The following is a 24347-nucleotide window of genomic DNA, read 5'->3' as shown; positions in this document are numbered from 1 at the left end:
TTTTTTTCCTTATATTTGGCACTCACCAGGCTCTTTACAGATGAAGAATAACTTCATTATTTATTTTACTTTCTCCTAACTACTTTCTCTGTTTTCTATTTATAGCACCCTGTTAGGCATATTTTAGAAACTTTGACATGATTCCCTATATTTCTTAATTGTTTTAAATTCCTGAAGATAGAAATGCAATAGAAGGATACCATGACAAAAAATTATCTTCCATCCCTTCTTTTGTATCTTAATTTTAGCAAGCATATTTTCAATTTTCAGTTGCTTTTTTATAGATGTAATATAGTTTCAAACTCTGAGGATATTATTTATAATTACTAGAAAATTTCTTAGTCTGAATTATATGTTTCCACAGATGCCATTTTTAGATTCCATCTCATACTTTTTTGCCTTTGAGAGGCAAGAGAACGTAAAGGTTTAAAGCACAAATCCTAGAGTGAGACTACCTGGGTTTGAATTCTGGTTCTGCCATTTGTAGCCCTGTAACCTCTTGAGAGGCTCAGTTCCTTCATCAACAAAATGGATAAAATTATAGTATCTACCTTCTAGAGATGTGAAAATTAAGTGAAATAATTTGTATAAATTCAGATTTAAAGCATGTCTGGTACTTTGTAAGCACTCAGTAAACGTTAGCTATTATTACTATATGCCAGGTGCAGTGTTCTAGTTTCCAGGCATATAAAATTAAAGCAGACATGGGCCATTCACTCAAAAACTTATAACAAAGATTGATATTATTTGTCAAGCCTAGCATTCATGTTCCATCCCAGTGGGAGTCATGGTACATATTAAATAACCATAGTGGTTCAAAATTATGATATATTCTTTGTTGTTATGTAAATTAATTTAGCATTAAAATATAACCTGAAACTATAATGGGAGTTCTTGTACTTATTTTGTGCTTAGCACTGTACTTGGAAAGAGTAAGAACATATAGGGGTAGGTATATGGAAGTTCCAAGGGGCAAGAGTGTAAATGACAAAGCAAGGCATGGATGGTATTCCTAGGGATATTACATGCTGTAAGAATTACAATGATGTGGAATAGGTGGTAAATAAAGCAGACTGCCTATAGCTGCAGCTTGTGGTAGGAGGGCCATTTGGTTAGTTGGGTTTGGAAATGGATCCACACCATGGAGGGCTTAACAAGCCTGGCTCATGAGTTTGGTCATTATCCTGTAATGGTCAGAGATTTTTGAACAGGAGAGTAATATGATATAAAAAGGTATTTTGTCTGTGGTAGTTTAATTCTTGTCCCTATGTAGAAGATATAAATAAGTGTTCTCAGTGTTTTGGACAATTCAAAAACCTTCTGAGTTCTATCTAATCTCAACTCTAAAAAAAAGTCAATTCTGTAAGACATTATGCCTCTCAATCTCATTTTTTCCTTTAATATTTAAATATTTTATTTTTGAGAAATTCCCAAGTTTTGTGAAATAGGAATGCTGGGCCATGACAGTTCAAAGGTACACAGATTAAAAGTATGAAATAGTTGAAGGTAATGGGAAATTAAGATTGCAGGGCTCACTCTTCAGTTGTAGCAGGAAAATTAAAGGTAAACTACATAGCAAACTTCAGAATAAAACATATATAAGTATTCAAGTCCTTGCAAGTTTATAAATTGCCTGTTAGGTCTGCAACTACATTGCTATTATGTGGCCAAAGCACATGGGACTTCAGGATGTGTATTTATGGACTGATTGCCCAACAGATAACTGCACTATTCCGGAATGCTATTGCTAGCTATGTCAATAGTTTTAGACTTATTGTTTTAAAATTTTTCCATTTTTCAGCCTAATTAACTTAGAATGTCTCTAACATGATTTGCAAAGAATTTTATATTTATATTTTGCAATCAGCATTTGACTGGCGCTCAGGTTTGAGACATGCACTACAATGTGTAAACATTTTGTACGATAATAAAGAGTTCCTAAATGTTTTATGATTGCCTGTTCCCTGCTAATTGGTCATGGATTGAAAATCCCTATTGTTTAATTTTTTTTAATTTGTGGGAAATTTTTATAAATGAGTGTGTGGGGCTTCATATCACAGCTGTTGTCATTTAAAGTTTGGACAGCATCATTACAAATGAAGCCCTGCTGTGAAATCAAAGTCAAAAGGCATCTTGGCATCCCAACCATTTCCTTAGGAGAAGATTACAGCTCAAGTCTGTTGAATTTTATTGCTTTGGGCCCCATGACAGTCTTCAGAAACATGCAAGGCATTTCTGTTAAAGAAACTCAGATGTGCTAGGACACAGGGGATGACATTCTTGTGCATAGCAGTGTCTTAAGCAAGGGGGTAAGGAATAAGGAAGAAAAAGATGATTCACACTTTTTGTTGTGTTCTGGGATTATTTTATAAAGTCCATGGAAGTGATAGAGAACATAGTGTGAGTGATACCATATAGGAAAAAGGTGTGATATTTTCCTACATGGCCTGACTGTATATTTTTTTTCAGCTTTATTGAGGTATAGTTGACAAAATTGTAATATATTTAAAACGTACAACACAACAGTTTATATGGTACACGGTGTGAAAGGATTGCCACAATTGAGTTAATTAACATATCTATCACTTCACATATTCATATATTTACCTTTTTGGGGGGCAAGAATACTTAAGTTGTGTTTTCTCAGCAAATTTCATTTATACAACTATACTCACTATCAACTATACTCACCATGTTTTACATTAGATTCTCAGATCTTATCATCTTACAGTTTAAAGTTTCTACCCTTTTAGTAACCTTTGTCCATTTCCCCCACATCCCAGCCCCCAACAAACAACCCATTCTACTCTGTTACTGAGTTCAACTTTTTTTTAAGTTCCATCTATAGGTAGTGTCATGCAGTATTTGTCTTTCTTTGTCCGGCTTATTTCACTTACCATAACACCCTCTACATTCATCCACATTGTTGCAAATGGCAGGATTTCCTTCTTTTTTAAGGCTTAGTAATATTCCATTGTATATGTATACCCCATTTTCTTTATCTAGTCATCCATTGATGGACACTTAGGTTGTTTGCATACCATGGTTATTGTGAGTAATGCTGCAGTGAACATGGGAATACAGATAATCTTTTCAAGGTAAGGATTTCATTTCTTTCAAATATATACCCAGAAGTGGGATTGCTGAATCATATGGTACTTATATTTTTAATTTCTTGAGGAACCTCCTTACTGTTTTCCATAGTAGCTGTCCTAATTTATATTCCCACCAATATATTCCACATACTCACCAGCACCCATAATTACTTGTCTTTTTTTTAGCATTATTTTTTAAATGTTTGTTTATTTAGAGAAAGAGTGTGTGAGTGGTGAAGGGGCAGAAAGAGAGGGAAAGAGAGATTCCCAAGCAGACTCCATGCTCACTGCAGAGCCCAACGTGGGCCCCCATCCCACAGCCATGAGGTCATGACCTGAGCCTAAATCAAGAGTTGGACATTTTAACTGACTGAGCCATCTAGGTGTCCAACTTGTCTTTTTGATAATAGCCATTCTAACAGGGATAAAGTGATATTTAATTGTGGTTTTGATATGCATTTCCCTGATGATTAACCATGTTGAATACCTTTTTATGTGCCCATTGGCCATTTGGATGTCTTCTTTAGAAATATGTCTATTCTGTTCCTTTGCAAATTTTTAATTGGGTTGCGGGGCTTTTTTAGTGTTTTTTGGGGTTTTTTGTTTGTTTGTTTTGCTATTGAGTTGTATGAGTTCCTTGTTTTCTCCCTAGCACTTTTATAGTTTCAGGGCTTATGTTCAAGTCTTTAATCCATTTTGAGTTGATTTTTGTGTATAATATAAGGTAGGGGTCCGGTTTCATTCTTCTGCCTGTAGATATTTAGTTTTCCCAACCTGACTATATCTTAAAATAAAAACCTAAATGTGCCTCCAAGGTAATGACTGCCTTCAAAATCATCTCTCAGTTGATTATATGATATTTTTGAAATGAGTTCTGATTGATTGGTATTCCTCATTCTTCCCCTCTTCCCTCCTTCCCTTACTCCTTCCTTATCTCTCTCTCCCTCTCCTCCTTACTCCTCTCTTCTCTTCCTTTTCTTCCTCTCTCCTTTCTAGCACATACTCTTTTCTACTAGTATACCTGAGAGATGTTACTTAAATAGCTCTATTAGTCACTCTTTTTATATCTAAATTTCATGTTCCAGAATTTAAAACCAAAGATCACTTGATCTAAGTTAAGATCTATCCAACCAGTAACCTAACTCCAGCAATCATTTCCAAAGACACATCATGTGTGAATATGGTTGTCCCTCATATTTTAAGGATGTGTTCCATTCAACCATGGATTCATCTCATCCCTATAAAATGTGTTATTTGTCATCTGTTTTCCCTTTTGGAGTAGTTTCCTGAGTTCATTGACTATGAAGTGCCTTCCATATAGTAGATAATATTTGTTGAATGAATGCAAATTGTTATCCCAAGGAATATCCTGCTAACAACTCTAAACACTCATTCTGGAAATCTAAGACTTAGCAAGATAATTTGTTTCTACTGATCTTTCTGCTTTGTGAGTGTCTGAAAAAGATATAAATCATTCATCAGCTTTCCATAGACATTGATATTGCTTCTTATTCACTGCTATAACAATACTGCTATAGAGCTAATAGTTTAGTAAGGAGACAGAAAAGTAAATAGATAATTACAGTATAGTATGCTATGCTAAGTATATCCTAACCTCAGTGATAATAAAAAATGTGTGTGTGTGTGTGTGTGTGTGTGTGTGTGTGTAATATTTGCTATGTGCCAGGTACAATGTTAAGTATTTTACTTATATTACTGGTTTTTAACTTAAATACATTGTGGTCTGACAACCATATCTATATGTTATTAATCTTTTGAAATTTACTGAGAGTTCTTTTATGGCCAAGTATAAAGTCAAGTTTTCTAAACCCATCTGAACAGGGTTAGAGTATAAACAGATCAAGTAGTGTTCTATAGTGTTCTATCCATTAGCTCTAACTTTTTAAAAATCTTCCATATTGATTTTTCTACCTGCTTGAGGTATTAAATACTGAAGTGGTATATTAAAATCTTTCAATGCAATTGTGAATTTATCTGTAATTTTTATATGTCTGTCAGTTTTTGCTTTAATGTTTTCAGTTGAAGGCTAAGTTAATTAAGTTTAAACACATTTAAAATTGTTATATATTTGTGATAAATTGAGCTATTTTATATAATGCTTCTTTTTATTTCTTGTAATGCATTTTTCCTTAAGATTATTTTATATGATTGTTAATATAGGTATTTCACCTTCTGTTGGTATTTGCTTGGTAAATCCTTTCCCATTCTTTTAACCTTTGTGTATTCTTGAGTTACAGATATATCCTTTTTAAACAAAAAATATATGGAATCTAATTTTTTATTCAGTGATAATCTTTGCCTTTTAGCCAGAATATTTGGTTCATTTCTGCTCTTATACTTTTATTTATTTATACCATCTTATTATTTTCTCATTGTTTCTCCTTGGGGGGGGTTCTTTTCCTCTTTCTTGCTTTCCTTTGAGTTATAAATTTTTGTTTGTTTTCCTCTCCATTTTTTTCTCCATTAGATTGGAAGTGGTAACCCATTCTACATTCCCTGGCAATAATATTTTTTCTTTTCAAATTTTTATTTAAATTCCAGTTAGTTCACATATATTAATTCCTCACTTATATATAACACCCAGTATCCATCATAACAAGAGCCCTCCTAATACCCATCAACCACCTAACCCATCCCCCACCCACCTCCCTACATCAACCCTCAGTTTTTTCTCTGTCTATAAGAGTCTCTTATGGTTTGTTTCCCTCTCTCTTTTTTTCTTTTCTTCCCTTTCCTGTATATTCATCTGTTTTGTTTCTTAAATTCCACAAATGAGTGCAAACATATGGCATTATGGTAACATATCGTTTGTGAGTTCGAGCCCCACATCAGGCTTGCTACTGTCAGCACAGAGCCTGCTTCTGATCCTCTGTCCTTCTCTCTCTGCCCCTCCCCAGCTTGTTCTCTCTCTGTCTCTCAAAATAAATAAACTTATAAAAAATAAAAAATAAAAAAGAAGAGTTAATACTTATTCTTCTCAAACTATTCCAAAAAATAGAAGAGGAAGGAAAACTTCTACATTCATTCTATGAGACCAGCATTACTAAAACCAGACAAAGACTTCACTAAAAAAGAGAACTACAGGCCAATATCCCTGATGAATATGGATGCAGAAATTCTCAGTAAAATACTAGCAAACCGAATCTAACAATACATTAAAAAAATAATTCACCACAATCAAGTGGGATTTATTCCTGGGCTGCAAGGGTGAGTCAATATTTGCATATAAATGTGATATTAATATTAATCATAGAAAGGATAAGAACCATTTGATCATTTCAATAGATGAAAAAAACATTTGACAAATTACAACATCCATTCATGATAAAAACTCAAAAAGGTAGGTTTAGAGGGAACATACCTCAACATAATGAAGGGTATATATGAAAAATCCACAGTTAATGTCATCCTCAATGGGGAAAAACTGGGAGCTTTTCCGGTATGGTCAGGAACAAGACAGGGATGTCCACTCTCATCACTTTTATTTAACATAGTACTAGAAGTCCAAGCCATAGCAGTCAGACAACAAAAAGAAATAAAAGGCATCCAAACTGGCAAGGAAGAAGTAAAAAACTTTCACTACTTGCAGACAACATGATACTCTATATAAAATACCTGAAAATTTCCACCAAAAAACTGCTAGAACTGATACACAAATTCAATAAAGTCCCAGGATGCAAAATCAACATAGAAATCTGTTGCATTTCTATACACCAGTAATGAAGCAGCAGAAAAAGAAATCAAGGAATCAATCCCATTTGCAATTGTACCAAAAACAATAAGATACCTCAGAAGAAATCTAACCAAAGAGGTAAGACCTGTACTCTGAAAAGTATTAAACACTGATGAAAGAAGTTGAACATGACACGAAGAAATGGAAAAACATTGCATGTTCATGGATTGGAAGAACAAAGATTGTTAAAATGTCTATACCACTTGGGGTGCTTGGGTGGCTCAGTCAGTTGGGCACCTGACTTGGGCTCAGGTCATGGTCTCACGGTCCGTGAGTTCAAGCCCCGCTTCGGACTCTGTGCTGACAGCTCAGAGCCTGGAGCCTGTTTTGGATTCTGTGTCTCCCTCTCTCTCTGACCCTGCCCCATTCATGCTCTGTCTCAAAAATAAATAAACGTTAAAAAAAAAAAAAGTCTATACTACTTAAAGCAGTCTACACATTTAATGCAACCCCTATCAAAATACCAACAGCATTTTTCACAGAGCTAGAACAAATAATCCTAAAATTTGTATGGAACCACAAAGCAACCTTAAAGAAGAGCAAAGCTGGAGGCATCAGAATTCTGGACTTCAAGCTATAGTACAAAGTTGTAGTGATTAAAACAATATGGTACTGGAACAAAAATAGACACATAGATAAATAGAACAGAACAGAAAACCCGGAAGTTGACCCACAACTATACAGTCAATTAACATTTGACAAAACGTGAAAGAACATCCAATGGAAAAAAAAGTCTCTTCAACAAATAGTGTTGGGAAAACTGTTCAGTTGGGAAAACGAAACAATAACATGCAAAAGAACGAAATTAGACCACTTTCTCACATCATACACAAAAATATATTCAAAACAGATTAAAAACCTAAATGTCAGATTTGAAACCAAAAACTCCCTAGAGAAGAAGAGAGGCAGTAACCTCTTTGACATCAAGTGTAGCAACTTCTCACTAGATATGTCTCGAGGCAAGGGAAACAAAAAGCAAAAATAAACTATTGGGACTTCATCAAAATAAAATGCTTCTGCACAGCAAAGGAAACAGTCAACAAAACTAAAAGGCAGCTACAGAATGAGAGAAGATATTTGCAAATGACATATCGGATCAAGGGTTAGTATCCAAAATATACCAAAGTCTTATAAAAATCAACACCGAGAAAATGAATAACCCAGCTAAAAAATGGTCAGAAGACATGAACGGACATTTCTCCAAAAGACATACAGATGACCAACAAACATGTGAAAAGATGCTCAATATCACTCATCATCAGGGAAATGTAAATCAAAACCACAAGAAACAACAGGTGCTGGCAAGAATGTGGAGAAAGGGGAGCCCCCTTGCACTGTTGGTGTGAATGCAAACTGGTGCCTCCACTCTGGAAAACAGTATGGAGTTTCCTCAAAAAGTTAAAAATATGACTTACACTAGGATCCAGCAATTGCACTAATAGCTATTTACCCCAAAAATACAAAAATACTAATTCAAAGAGATACATTCACCCTGATGTTTATACCATTATCTACAATAGCCAAACTATGGAAAGATCCCAGAGGTCTAATCTACTGATGAATGGATAAAGAGAAAGTGATGTGTATATATGTACATATATACATTGGAATATTAGCCATCAGAAAGAATGAAATCTTGCCATTTGCAAGGATATGAATGGAACTAAAGAGTATTCTGCTAAGTGAAATAAGTCAGAGAAAGATACCATATCATATCACTTATATGTAGAATTTAAGAAACAAAACAAAGAGAAAAAAAAGAGAGAGGAAGGCAAACCAAGAAACAGACTCTTAGAAAAACAGAAACTACAGAGAACAAACTAATGGTCACCAGAGGGGAGGGGGGGTGGGGGGGAATGGGTGAAATAGGTGATGGGGATTAAGGACTGCACTTGTGATGAGCACTGGGTGTTGTATATAAGTGATGAATCACTAAATTCTACACCTGAAACTAATATTATGCTGTGTATTAACTAAATGGAATTTAAATAAAAACTTAAAAATTTTTTCCCAAATTTTTTTTGTCTTGTTTCTAAAATAATGTGCTTCGGATACAGGAGTACTGATGCATAGGGGCACTTGTACCCCAATGTTTATAGCAGCACTCTCAACAATAGCCAAATTGTGGAAAAAGCCTAAATGTCCATCAACTGATGAATGGATAAAGAAATTGTGGTTTATATACACAATGGAGTACTACGTGCCAATGAGAAAGAATGAAATATAGCCCTTTGTAGCAACGTGGATGGAACTGGAGAGTGTGATGCTAAGTGAAATAAGCCATACAGAGAAAGACAGATACCATATGTTTTCACTCTTATGTGGATCCTGAGAAACTTAACAGAAACCCATGGGGGAGGAGAAGGAAAAAAAAAAAAGAGGTTAGAGTGGGAGAGAGCCAAAGCATAAGAGACTCTTAAAAACTGAGAACAAACTGAGGGTTGATGGGGGGGCGGGAGGGAGGGAAGGGTAGGTGATGGGCATTGAAGAAGGCATCTTTTGGGATGAGCACTGGGTGTTGTATGGAAACCAATTTGACAATAAATTTCATATATTAAAAATAAAATAATAAAATAAAATAAAATAAAATAAAATAAAATAAAATAAAATAAAATAAAATAAAATAAAATAACATAATGTGCTTCAAGGACAGTTTTGTTTTGTTTTGTTTTGTTTTTTCAAATTTACCTAAGTAAGACTTAGTGACAATTTGGAACAAAAGTAAAAACCCCTTAAGACAGCAAACAATGTGTCCTAGATTTTTGTTTCCATATATTTGTGATTTCTGGTAAATGTCCTAATAATGCTCATTTCTCTTTGTTTTGTTTAAGGATTGTTCAAGTTTAGAAGAATATAACATTGCTGCAGCATTACTCCCTTTGACCAGTGCTTTCTACAGGGTAAGTTTCATTGGTCTATACGTAAGCTCATTATGATTCACATAAATGTATGTAGTTTGATTTATCATAAAACTATATGAATCTTGTCCCCCGGTATGTCTAACATATATCTGTAGCAATATTTATTATAACATTTATTGCATACAGTTGACCCTTGAACAACACAGATTTGAACTACACGGGTCCACTTATTTGTGGATTCTTTCCAGTACAGTACTGCAAATGTATTTTCCCATCCTTATGATTTTCTAAATAGTATTTTCTCTAGTTTACCGTAAGCATACAGTATCTAATACATATAACATACAAAATATGTGTTAATCAACTTTGTGTTGTAATGCTTCCAGTCAACACTAGGCTATTAGTAGCTAAGTTTTGGGGGAGTAACAGTTATGTGTGGATTTTTGACTGCACAGGGGTCAATGCCCCAACCCCCACATTGCTCAAGGACCAACTGTACTATGTGTAGAAAATTTAATATATAATAATAAATCATCTCCTAAGATAGATCCCGCCATTCCAGCCCTGCTTTATTTTTCTTTATAGCTGAATTTGTACCTGAAATACCTGAAATTATATTATGCATTCATTTGTTTACATATGAGTATTTTCCCCTACTGCAGAAAGTAAATTCCATGAGGCTAGGATATTGTCTTATAAATATTTATTGATAAGGCCAGGTTGTTTTTTTTTTTAATTTCAGTCTGTCCACAGTCTCTGAGTTAAAGGTCTTAACCTTTAAAGGTTCTCCATAATCAGGAACTCTTTCTCTGCTGCTGTGTCACTGCATATACCTCTTTCTTCCTACTTATTGTCCCTTCTTCTTTTAAAACAAAAAGTGGAATTTATGATGTTCACACTTCTGAGAACTGGCAGGTCATACTGAACATGCTCAGGAAACAAAGACAAATCTCAAAAATACCAAACAAATGAATTTTAGGTTTAGAAACTAATGGCTGGAGCTTGAGCATCATCTTTTGGTCTTCCCTCCCCAGCTTAACCCTACCTCCAGGCCCATTCCAGTTTTCCTTCAATGAATACATACCAGCCTTCTCTGAACTCCCTCACCCTTCATCTCATTCCGCTGCTAGCATGGAGAACACTGTTACAAAAATAGGCCAGGCTGTCCTGGATCCTAAGCTACCTAGGAAAGGTGTGTCTATATCTCAGAGCAGCCAGAAAACTCAGTCCTCTGTCTAACTAGCCATCATATAGGGCCTCACATGGCATTTGTTAAAGAAAATGGCATTTTTAGGGGCACCTGGCTGGTTCAGTTGGTTGAGCTTCTGACTTCAGCTCAGATCATGATCTTGCACTTTGTGAGTTCAAGCCCTGCATCAGGTTCTGTGCTGACAGCTCAGAGCCTGGAGCCTCCTTTGGATTCTGTGTCTCCTTCTCTCTCTGCGTCCCACCCCGCCCCCCACTCCCACATTTGCTCACTCTCTCTCTCAGAAAAACAAACATTAAAAAAATTTTTTAAAGAAAATGGCACTTTAAATCTTTCCTACCTTCAACATTTAAGGTATTTTTAAACTTAAATATTAGAGAAAATAAGAATTGACAAATGAAACTCAATTCCTCAAATGACCCATTGCTTATGATTTTTTAAGCAGAATTATTTAACCATTTTGCAGTATTAGGGTTTGATCATGATAGCAGAAGCACCAAGAATGATATAATTAAGGAATTTATAAGGGACCAACCCTTATATTGTTATAGAAACAAAGGGAAAGTTTGTGGAAGACTTTGAATTAGGCTTTGCCCATAGGCCTGAAGTTTCTGTAGGTCACAACACAGGGAAGAACAAGGACAAATTGGAATCTGTGTATACCTCTCACTTCTTCAAACCTCAGCGATACAGATGACCTGCAAAAGAAACAGCACTGTTGGCCATAGAGCTACACATGCACCTGGCCCCAGGCTAGGAGAAGCTGAAGGAGATGTGGCAGGAAACGGAGGAACTGTGAGCTCAGTCCCTTCCCCATATCAACATGAGTCAGCAGATCAGGGACAAAGTATATGAGCTGTAGCAGGATATAGCATCCTATATTGCCTTCAGAGTATAATGACTGCTGCTTCATTTTTGTCCAAATGTTAGAGAAATTTCTCTTGTGGCCAATCCTAACCCTGGAACAGGAAGACATTTCTGAGAAATGTCTTAGCTTAGCTTATTTTACACAGTGCAAAACCATCACACTGGTTTTAGTTTTGTGAGAGTTTTTAATTAGCTAATAAGTTGGGCTAAATGTCATACTATTTATCAAGTTTGTGTTATCAAACTTAGTAATTCAAATTTATGTTTTAGGGGTGGGTTTATGGGTTTAATTCTTTGTTGTTGGCTTGGTTTGATTTGCTTTAGTTTGGGCATGGATTAGGAGCCAGTGACCACACCAATAATATGAGCAGGAAAAGTTTATTAAGTTAAGGAAAAGTTATTAAGTTATTAAGTAGTAACAGGGGATTAACTGCCAAGAAGTAAAGAGAATTTTAAACAACACAGGAATATCAGATATAGGGAGCAGCTACTATCTCTTGGGCTCAGGCAGAGTACCCAAAAAAAGAGAAAACTTGGAAGAGGGCTCCTCCCCAACAAGACTTGTGATTCAGACCTTGTTGGAGAGGTGTTGACTTGGCCACTGGATAGCATAGAAATTCACTGAGGTGCCACAGACCAGAGCTGGTAAGCAGGAAACTACCTGCTAGGGTTCTGGCAAGACTTTCTGGGAATCCCTCTCACTATGGTGCCAGTGAAACTTGACAGGAAGTGAAGCCGCCATCTGGAGTACCACTGAAACATCACACACGGTAAGCGCTTCAGGGTGTCCCACACACCATAGCAGGTACATGCCATAGGAACTAAAGGACAAAGCACACCAGAACCAGGAAAAGAAACTACTTTCTACTGCAGTATCCCTTCAGCACAGACAAAACTTAATTTTGTGCCAGATGGTAAAGGAGAAATGTTTACAAGTCCAGCGCCAATGCCCCACAACAGGGCAAAGAAAGGTAGATTTGGAGGAAAGAGATAATGCATTGATAACTGACACAGAGGGTGGATCATACCAGTTCTTAGATACTTTATAAATTTTTGACTTATGGGAAATTATTTCTGGTGCATAATTCAGGAAAATTCTATAGATATAAATTGCATTATCCTGGCCACAGATTGCAAATGAGCCATGCTCAAACTGTTCAACCAATATAAACTCCTGAGCCTTGTTCATCATGCTTCAGAGAATGGACTCAGCTGTTTGTCTTACTTAAACTTACTTTGAAAATATTTTTAATGATATTTATTAGTCTTTTTTTTTCAATGCAACAGAAGTTTATTGAACATGTCAATATACAAAGTTACTATGCCAGGCAACAACATGGGCAGCCACATGAGTGAACCATTGACATGCCACCAGGAGTTTATATTAGTCTTTCTAATACAATAAATAATAAGCAAGAAATCAAACTGGTCCACAGTTCCATCAACTGGATGGACATTTCCTTAAATAAAATATATAGCTGTGGTTAGAAAATTCAGATACTATAGAAACATATAAAATGCAAAACAAAAGCTGCCTTTCCCATCTCTACCCCATATCCTCTAACAGTTGACTTCTTGGTTAAAAAAAGTCATGCATTATTGCCAGCAGATAGAATACAGATAAAATTACCTCTTTGAAGCTAATCAAACTATTCAGTGTTTTCTCACCTTGCCTTTTTCACTTAGTAACATATCTTGGAGATCTTTCCATGTACTTAATTATAATTAGGTATATAACACTACTACCTAATTATTTTGGGATGACTACATATATTTTTTCTTCTTAATGAAAAGATTGTGTTTGTGTGTGTGTGTATTTACCTTAAGCATAAGAGCAGAATATTTCATTGACTCAGATGAAATGTGATGTTTATCTTTTAGAGCTTTACTTTGTGTAAAAATATCCCATGATGTTTTACTTGTAACATTATCTTAGATCCTTGGGAATTTTTTATGCTACAATCACCACAAATTTAGGGGTTTTTTCCCCCTTACAGTTCTCTCACTTTTCTCTACCTTTAATGAGTTGTATGTAACTCATGCTTCTTTAACTTATGAAGCCTTTCTTCAAGGTGGTACTTTAACAGCTAGGTTTAAATTGTTAAGGATCACTTTAATGGTGAAAAATAATGTAATCATTTACATTTGTACTATGTTTGGCATTTATGTGATGCTTTCATTCTCAGTTCAGCAGACAGTAGGTGTGGCAAGCCCTGTGCTTGCATTTATTGCAGAATTGCAGGTGAATAGCACATGGTCCTCACCCTGAAGAAGCATATTGTCTAAAGGCCTTTCATATTCATTAATCAGCTATGAACACAGGAACATTTCACAGTTACTGAATAACATTGGGCTCTACTTGGTTTACTTATTTGGTCCTTTTTATTAAAAAAATCATGATTGTTAAAGTAAGAACCAGAAGCAGGGGTTCCTGTCTAAATGTCATTTTTTTTTTTTTTTGGAATAAAAAGAATTAAAGAGTAAGCTAAAACCCAACAGAGCAGAAGTAGAACTAAAATAGGATACCCTTGTATCACTCTTTCCCAATTGATAGTGAGCAGTAGTGAAAGCCTTTTATCATGAGCCACTGTGTAATGCCCTCTCCTCCATGATCCATGTATCTTAGAGTTACCCTATTGTAGTTCTTAATCACCCAGGTAAACTAGAGACTGCCCTAGAATCTATCAAACCATGACAAATCCCTTCTTTTTACTTCTTTGAGGCGTATCGGTTGGTTACTGATGCTCAAAATGACTCCCAGAAGAACTGACGCTTTCTTCCTTCCCTGGTACTCATTGTAGTTTGTGTTTACCCTGGGGAGGAATAGAAATACCCTGTTTATCTTAAATTCAAGCCCCCTGAAGTGATGCCTTATCAAATTCCAGAGATCTCCCATATACAGATGGCACTTTGAGTATGATTTATTGATCAAGATAGGTCTTACTTTATAAGAGCATTATTCGGTCTCTCATTCCCAATAGAAGTAGATTTATGCCCTCTTTAAAATTCTTATTTCATTCAACATGTAAAGAATATCTTCCCTAGCAACCAGCCACATGGAAGGTTCATATTTACTAACAGGTTTGTTGAGGTATAATTTATATACCGTAAAATTCACTCATTTTAAGTGTATATTTTAACAATTTTTAGTATATTTACAGATTTGTACAACTATCACACCATATAATTTTAGAATATTTCCATCATTTCAAAAGAAACCTCCTGCCCATTTGCAGCCACTTCTCATTCCCAGGCAGCCACTAACATACCTTCTGTTCTATAAATTTGTCTTTTTTGGACATTTCATATAAACGTAATCATATATGTTCCTTTATGTCTGGCTTCTCTTACTGAGTATAACGTATTTGAAGTTTGCCCATGTTGTTAGAAGATTTCTTTAGGACTGTTAATTATTAATTAAGAATTCTCCATACCCAGAGTACTTAGGTCACCTTCTGTATCGTTTCAAATTGTATCTAATTCAAAATGTAAGGTATGATTAAATTAATTCTCTTTTAATAAATACATCAGAAAAAAATGTGAGATGTAAAACATAATTTTACAGCTGTTTAGGTTTTTTGTTGCTAGATTGTAACTTTTCCTTATATATTCTAAATGAACATCCACTTAACTTAACTGATTGTATATAAATTTGAGATCTAGGTATTATTTCTACTTCAAAATATAAAAGCTGAAGGCAGGGAGGTAAATTCAGGGTGATGTGATAGGAAAACCTGTTGAGCACTACCTAAAAAAAGTTACTTGTGTAAACCTAGCTTACCTAATCAGTCAGAGAAACTGTGAACGTTGAAGCACAGAGAAGCACAGAATTGCCGGAGCCATCTCCTGAGTGATGACGTTTCTGCCACCAAACTAGAAGTATTTCTTCTCCCAACCTCTGCCCCCAAAATGAGTTAACTAAAATCTGAGTCATTCATGTCAAAACCTGATATTTCATTTTTTTTTAAGTTTCTTTACTCTGAGAGAGAGCAAGAGAAAGAGAGAGAGCACTCATGATGGGAGGGGAGAGGCAGAGAGAGAGAGGGAGAGAGAATCCCAAGCAGGCTCTGCAATGGTCAGCATAGAGCCTGACATGGGGCTCTATCTCAGGAACCATGACCTAAGCCGAAATCAAGAGTTAGGATGCACTGAGCCACCCAGGCATCCAAAACCTAATATTTCTTCTTTTTCTTTTTTTAAATATAATTTATTGTCAAGTTTGCTAACATACAGTGTATATAGTGTGCTCTTGGCTTTGGGAGTAGATTCCCGTGATTCATCGCTTACATACAATGCCCAGTGCTCATCCCAGCAAGTGCCCTCAATGCCCATGACCCATTTCCCCCTTTCCCCTCCCCCAATAAACCCTCAGTTTGTTCTTTGTGTAAGAGTTTCTTATGGTTTTCTCCCTCTCTGTTTGAAACTATTTTTTCCTCTTCCCTTTCCCCATGGTCTTCTGTTAAGTTTCTCGAATTCTACATATGAATGAAAACATATGATATCTGTCTTTCTCTGACTTATTTCATTTAGCATAATACCTGATATTTCTTGTGTAAGCCTATGCATTGAATAGAACATGGCAAAGAACATAAATCCAGAGGAAGGTGACAGCAATAATAATAACAGCTAATTCTGACTACCTAGTATAAGATGCTACATTTGACATGCAGTACCTAATCCAGATCAATGAATACTATTCCCATTTCAAGATGAAGGAATCTATACCACTTAGCTTGTAAGTAGAGGAGCCAGGACTCAAACTCAGTTCTATCTGACTCCAGAGTTCATATTCTTTAACTACAATAAGATTCCCCAAGTGAGTTCCAATTTATAAAGCATAATTCTAGGAACTTTTCATCTTTTTGCTTAGAGGTACTGAATTGACATCACTCCTGTCCCCTCATTTCTCCAATCAGGGTCATCCATATATCTGGCAAGGATACTTCATTAAGCTTGGGCTTAGAGGGGGCAAAGTCAGGAAATGTTGATTAATTGTATGCTATGGTTAGTAAATAACTGTCATGTGTCATTATATGTAAATCTCTAATTTCCACATATTTCTAATAGAAAACATACTAAGTACTCAAAATCATACCAGAATCACTTCTGTACTTCTCTGATGATTTAGAAGTTACTTGAATAACTAATCATTAATAGGGACCCTACTTATCCCACTATAGATATGACAGCTTATACATCATTCTAACTGATAGAATCCAGATGAACCCACATTCATGGTATTAAGATTATTGCTAGAAAAAATCTTATAATAGTATAAAAAATAGATATTTCATCAGTCCTTTTTTTCCCCTCTGTTGGTAAATACTTGACAAGAGAGGTTCTTAAATATCTACAAAACAGGAAAAGAATTTTTTTTTTCTTAAACTTCATGGTCTGGATACATTGAATTTCCTACAACAGGTCTCAAAGGATTACATTTTTGGCAAAAAAATGGGAGAGGGGGTGACAAAGGGTCTTTTTTCATCTTTTTTTTTTTTTTTTTTTTGCTGTAAAATAAAATACTTAGCTTAAAAATAAATTAGCAGAGAGAGTGAAGACAGGCATCAACACTGGGCTGAATCCAGATTTGGCCTGGAAAAGATATGAATGTGCTTATTACAGCAGATGCCTCCAGCACAGCAGAATTTTAGAATGGCCAGAGCGATAGTGTCTTGCTTTTATTTCCTCCCTTCATATTCTTATTCTTTCAGACAATTTAGCATTCCTTCCTCCTCCCCTCTCAGCACATCCTCTTCTTGCTTCTCCCACTGTTTCTTTCCAGTTTTAGATGGCTGCTCCTTTTTTCCTAGTCCTGGAAAACCCCTACTTCTGAGAAACTGTGAATTATTATAATACTTTGGAATTACTATTCTTTGTTAATATTAGTTTGTCTTCACTGTTTAAACTAGTGATATAAGACAACTGTGGAGTTTGGAGATTTGAAGAAACATTGTTACTTATAAATGTAAAGTTACATTAACCACCTGGTAGAAAATTGTATTTCACCTGCTTCCTTTGTGTAAAACCCTGTACTAGGCATTGTATGAGTTGTGGTGATGCATAAGACATGGTTTCTGCTGTCTAGTACTTGATTATCATGTAGGGTAGGCAGGCATGAAAATCGCTAGTAGTAAGCAAATAGGAAACAAAGTGAAATGTTCTACTAAAGAATGCCAACAATGAAGGTACTCTCCCTGAACATAATGACGCTGTGATTCATCATAATTGTTTCCCCTTTTGCCCTTTCTCTCTGGGTTCAGGCCTTGATAAGTGTAAGTTTTGTTCTCTTCCTCATATGGGGGGGCTTCTTGATCAGGTTTTCTAATCAACTTTCCATGATTTCCTGGGCTTATTCCTCATTTTCTCCTCTTTTCCTTCTTTTCAGAAGCCTCTTTCTGTTATTGACTCTGCCAGTCTTAGAGCATCCTTCAACATTAGTGTACGTGAAAGCCACACTAATCAAGACTCTTTTATTAATATTATAGAGAAACTTATTCACAAAGGATAATTTAGTACAAATAATTAAACTTCAACCTCAACAACTGTTATGTCTTCTTGTTGGATTGTCCCCTTTATTATGATATAGTGCCCTTCTTTGTCTCTTGTTACAGTCTTTGTTTTAAAGTCTAGTTCGTCCAATATAAGTATTGCTACTCTGGCTTTCATTTGACATCCCTTGGCATGATAAATGTTTCTCCATCCCCTCCCTTTCAATCTGCAGATGTCTTTAGGTTTAAGATTAGTCTCTTGTAGGCAGCATATAGATGGATCTTGTTTTTTTATCCATTCTGTCACCCTTTGTCTTTTGATTGGATCATTTAGTCCATTTATATGCAAAATAATTATTGATAGTTATGTATTGCCATTTTATTTATTGTTTTGTGATTGTTCCTGAAGATTTCTCTGATCCTTTCTTGTCTTTCTCTTTCATGATTTGCTGATTTTCTTTAGTGATATATTTTGATTTCTTTCTCTTTATTCTTTGAATATTTATTAGCGGTTTTTGATTTGTGGTCACCATTACGTTTGTGTATAACTTCTTTTGCATAACAGTCTATATTAAGTTGATGGCCATTTAAGGTTGAACCCACTGTTTACTCCTGTCTTCCCCACATTTTAGGTATACAGAATCGTATTTTACATCCTTTTATTTTGTAAGTTCTTTGAATTTTTTATAGAAATACTTATTTTAACTGCTTTTGTGATTCCTACTTTTGTACTGTCACTTTTGGTCTTTCCCACTCACAGAATCCCTTTTAGTATTTCTTTAGAGCTAGTTTAGTGGTCATGAACAACTTTAATTATAGTTTGTCTGTGAATCTCTTTATTTCTCCTTGTATTTTGAATGTTAGCCTTGCTGGATAGAGTATTCTTGGCTGCAGATCTTTCCCACCCAGCACTTTGAATATATCATGCCAGACCCTTCTGGCTTGCCAGGTTTCTGCTGAAAAATATGCTGATAGCCTTATGGGTTTTCCCTTTTAAGTAACTGTTTTCTTTTTTGTTGCTGATTTTAAGATTTTTTTTCCTTCTCATTATATTTTGCCAGTTTAATTACAATATGTCTTGGTGTGGATCCGCTTTTGTTAGGGGTTCTCTGTGCCTTCTGGATCTGGATATCAGTTTCCTTCCCCAGATTAAAGAAGTTTTAAGCCATTATTTCTTCAAATAAATTTTCTGCCCTCTTTTCTCTCTTCTTCTTCTGGGACTCCTATAATACAAATGTTATTATAATTGATGGAGTCACTGAGTTCCCTAAGTCTATTCTTGTTTCTATAATTTTTCTTTCTTTCTTTTGTTCAGCTTCATTGCTTTCCAATAGTTTGTCTTCTAGGTCACTGATTTGTTCCCCTGCTTTTTCCTGCTGTTCATTCCATCAATGGAATTTCATTTCTGTCATTTCATTTATTGAGCCCTTTATCTCTGCTGTGTTATTCCTTATCTCTATCTTAATGGTCTCACTGGCATCTTTCACACTTCTCTGAAGTCCAGTGAGTATCCTTATGATCATTGATTTAAATTCTCCATCAGGCATGTTACTTATATCTGTTTCACTTAGATCTCTGGCCATGGCCTTATCTTATTCTTTCATTGGGGATAAATTCCTCTGTTTTCTCATTTTGTCTAAGTCTCTGCCTGCTTCTGTGTGTTAGAAAAACCAGTTATGTCTCATGCTCCTGAAAGTAAAGGCCTTATGAAGAAGCGGTCATGTAGTGCCCAGGGCCTGATGCTTCAGGGAGTATCTCTGGTGTGTGTTATGTGTGCTCTGCTCTTGTGTTCTGGGCACTCTATCCTTCAGGCTAGTCATCTGCAGAGGCTCTCCTTGCATATTGTGGACAGTGTTTGATCCCTGGCCTGAATGTGGCAAGTTTTAATAAGGTGTGCTCCAGTCTACTTGTGAAATGAGACCTGACACCAATTTCTCCAGAACTGAGTCCCAGCAGAACTCCCTCGTTAGGAGACGTGGTGTGGGCTGGGGTTTGTGCTGGTCTTCTGATGAAAGTGCCTGCCACACTGGGACTAAAGTAAGCATGACTGAGAAGGGCAGTCCCACCAGATCACAGACAGTCCCAACCAGGATCTTAGTGTATAAGTGAGTTAGGCAGCCACTATGTGCACTGTACTAGTTCCCATAGGTGGCCCATGCTTATGCTGAGGGGCAGAAATGAAAAATTTGTGCTGGCTGGCTCCTTTGTTGCCATAGTGGTCTCTCTGTGAGTGCTGGATGGAACACACTCCGTGAAGAGCAAATAATCTCCCCACTGTGTGCCCTTCACTCTTCAAATTACTACTTCCGCACCATCTGTCCTGAGGTTCTTTGCCTGCTTTCTCTCCAAGAGCATCCCTGATGCCGCCAGACTTTCCCAGAACCCAGCCTGCTGATACTAAAAACTTCAGGTGTTAAACCTCTCTGGTTGCAAGAACTCATGAAATTCAGCCCCTCTCACCTTCCAAGCCAGTGGCCATAGGGAAATGTTCTCCTTGTATGTTTCTCTCTCTCTCTGTCTCTCTCACCCTTCTCCATGACCACAGCTTTCTCCCTCCCCTCTGTAGCAGCCAGGATCCATTTCTCCCCTAAACCATGTCCCCACACTTACTACCTTCTTTGATATGGCTTCTTCCCTACCTTACGTTGTGGAGTTTGTGCTACCAGTCTTCATGTCAATTTTTGGGGTACTTAGGATAATTTGATAGTTATCTAGTTGTATCTATAAGATGAGGCAAGTTTAAGATCCTCCTATTCTGACATCATCTTCCCCTAAGAATCTAGGAGGAATTACTTTGCGTCTGACCACCTCGTTGGATTCCATTAATCTGCTTGAGCAGCTGACAGAACTCTGAAACATGTTACTTACTAGATCACCAGTTTACTATGAAAGGATATAACTTAGGAACGGCCAGATGGAAAAGATGGAAAGGGCCAGGTATGGGGAAAGGGTGCATAGCTCCCATGCTCTCTCCAGGTGCACCTCTCTCCCCAAATCTCCATGTGTACACCAACCCAGAAGAAGCTCTCCAAACCCCCAATATTCCATGTTTTAGATATAATTATGCTACTTTTAAATTCTTCCTTAAGACATCGTCTGGCTTCCTCTTATCTAAAATCTGGGCTTATCTAAAACTCAGTTATCTGAGTTTTAGAAAACAGAGTGTAAGCTCATGAAATAATTTTTCCCTCATGGATTTTCTTTTTTCTTTTTTTTAATGTTTATATGTGAGAGAGAGAGAGACAGACAGACAGACAGACGGAGCATGAGTGGGAGAGGGGCATAGAGAGAGGGAGACACAGAATCCAAAGCAGGCTCCAGGCTCTGAGCTGTCAGCAGAGAGCCCCACAGAACTTGAACTCACAGACTGTGAGATCCTCACCTGAGCTGAAGAAGGATGCTCAACCAACTGAGCTACCCAGGCTCAGTTCCTCATGGATTTTCTAATACTTGAAGTTCTGATTTGTATACAGAATTCACTATGAAATAAAAAATATATACCCACAAAGATATTATCAGAGTAAAAAAATAAGCCATACTAAAAGCCACTTTAACTTCTTAAACCTTGGGAAAATATTTTTATTATTTTAATAATATATTAACATTATATGATATATGTAATATATATGATATAATATTTAATAATATATTATGAACATGTGCTGAGCTGTTCTTTGTAGGGAATGGTGGGATGATAGATGGTACCCAGCTACCATAAATACCACAAGGACTGAGAGCTGATTTCAGGAGAAGAATTGAGTTAGCTCTGAGCCATCTGTTGTTTTATGCTAGATTCCCTTCATGACTAGTTCAGGTTATAAAATAAAATTTTGCTTTTAGTGGAAAGCCAACTGCTCTTCGTGAGACCAAATTTTTACCCACTTTTCTAGAATTACTTACATTAATCAGCCCAGATTGTGTGTGACTTGCAATTCAAATAATGTATATTTTATGGAAAAAAACTTAATTATCCTCACTTTAAGGTAGAGAACACTTAAATTTTTGTCTGATAATATCTCATTTAAATAGCTAATGAATGGAATAGTTTCGTAGAAAGAGGAAGCCCTGAGCCTCCTCCAGGGAACCTAATGAACAGCTTACCCACTGCCACCAGTCAGCTGCAGCCATCCTGAAAAAACACTGCCTGGAAGGAAAAAAGACCTAGCATCTCAGTGGGACCCACAAGTTACAGAGGAGAGATCCTACATTCTTTCCCTCTGTTTGCATAAACTGACTATTCTTGGAGGCATGAGATTGTTAGGTCTGATGTTTGGCTTGTTACCTCCCCTTCCACTTCTGGTCCTGGAGTAGTGGGAGGTGGCAATAAACACAGCATGGGTATTTTACTGAAGACATTTAATGAAGCACAGCTGTATGAGTACAACCCCTATCCATTTTCTTAAAGGAGTAGGTGGCAAGAGTTCTTGTAACATTTTTATGTAGTTGGCTGTGGTCATGATATACATTTAGAGACAAACCAGTGGGAAAGGCAAACCTCTTTCCCACTAAGCACACTGCAGTTTGTAACTCATTTTCAATAGATCACTTCAGCAGTTGTTTATTGAGTACCTGCTATGCATGAGATGCTGCAAGGGTGGTGATGAGGAGGATTATAGGAAAGTAAAAATGTGTTTAGTATTTCCTGTGTGCCATGCATTGTGGCTAAGTACGTTATGTTAATTGTGTCATAATCTTCATAATAACCCCCATGGTCTAACTATTATTGTCTCAATTTCATATCTGAGGAAACTGGGTCTAGATAAATTTAAAAACCTTGCAATGGTCGTACAACTAATAAATAGGAAAAGGTGGAATTCTAAGGACTTTTCAGTCTGGCAATATAGCATACCAGATATTCTGAAACACCCCTCCCCCCACACCAGCAGCAGCAGCAGCAGCAGCAGCAGCAGCAATAGAACACTAAAAATCTAGGATAAATACAAATATCTTATTAAGTGCATAACTAAGCACAAGAAAGTAAGAGAAATATTACAGAGTGAAAGATGGAAAAGAAGCAGGAATTTGACGTGATCTGCTGCCATGGCTTAAGCTGCAACTAACTTGAAGACATTTAGCAATACCTGGAACCTAGAGCCTTCAGTATTGGGTGGAGAGACTGAAATTTGTAGACATATTTATAATTTAAGGAAACAGTTTCTAAGCCATGGTCATCTCTTCCCTGAATTATTATCCTCTTACTGATTTCCCTGCTTTCACCTTTGCCCCTTACATTCCATTGTCAACATAGCTGGCAGAGTTACCTTTTTAAAATGTAAGTCAAATCAGGTCATTCTTCTGCTCAAAACCCTCCAGTGGCCTCTTATCCTACTCAGAACTACTTCCCCAAATTAACTTCATGATTTTGTCCCTTAGTTTTCTCATGTCTGTGCCTAAATATCACTTTCAGTAAGACCTGTCCTGATAGCCCTATTTAAAATTCTACCCATCCCTCTCCAGCACTGCTACTCTCCTTTCCCTGTGTGTGTGCATCACATATGTTTATTACATTTATTTTCTGTGTCTTGCCACTTGAATGTAGACTCCAGCAAAGCAAAAAGCTTCATTTGTTCACTGGTATATCCTCATCTCCTAGATTGTATCTGGTACATAATTCGTCCTTAATAATGGCTGAAGGAAATTAATAAAATGTGAAAACAAATATGGTACAAAAGATCAACAAAGGCCAAAGTTGTTTTTTGAAGATTAAAACTAGACTTCATACTCCATTTTGGCTAACTCCAGAGTCTATCACTTTAACCACTACAGAGTACACAGCTTCCAAAATACAGTTCCCTTCCAACTTCACAAATTTTGCCATCTAGTAATTGGACATCAGAGTCACACTGACAGGACTTTAATGGCTCCTGGACATGTTACTTTACTTCTCTGTGCCCCAATGTCATTAATTACAAATAAGGATGATAATAGTATCTACCTTGCTGGATTATTATGAGCATTAAATGCAATAGCACGTGTAAAATGCTTACTGCACTTGAAGGTAAACCTTCAATAAATGTTAATGACTGCTACTGATTTTTTTTGTTATTGTACCTTTTGCTCCTCTTTCTCCTCTTC

At 36.4% G+C, this 24347-nt stretch overlaps 1 protein-coding gene across 5 annotated transcripts in view; it reads left to right on the top strand.

Moving 5' to 3' along the window:
* The window catches only part of SBF2 (SET binding factor 2), a 474987-nt gene that overhangs the window by 339340 nt on the left and 111300 nt on the right, over positions 1–24347 (top strand). For all 5 annotated transcript variants that reach the window (XM_042906593.1, XM_042906592.1, XM_042906591.1 and 2 more), the window contains one exon: positions 9681–9749. In XM_042906593.1, the coding sequence (XP_042762527.1) occupies positions 9681–9749 (69 nt within the window). The remainder of the gene's footprint in view (positions 1–9680; positions 9750–24347) is intronic.

The sequence above is a fragment of the Panthera leo genome, chromosome D1 (assembly GCF_018350215.1).
Source record: "Panthera leo isolate Ple1 chromosome D1, P.leo_Ple1_pat1.1, whole genome shotgun sequence".
In the NCBI taxonomy this organism is placed as follows: Eukaryota; Metazoa; Chordata; class Mammalia; order Carnivora; family Felidae; genus Panthera; species Panthera leo.
This window is presented reverse-complemented; position numbering and strand designations above follow the sequence as displayed.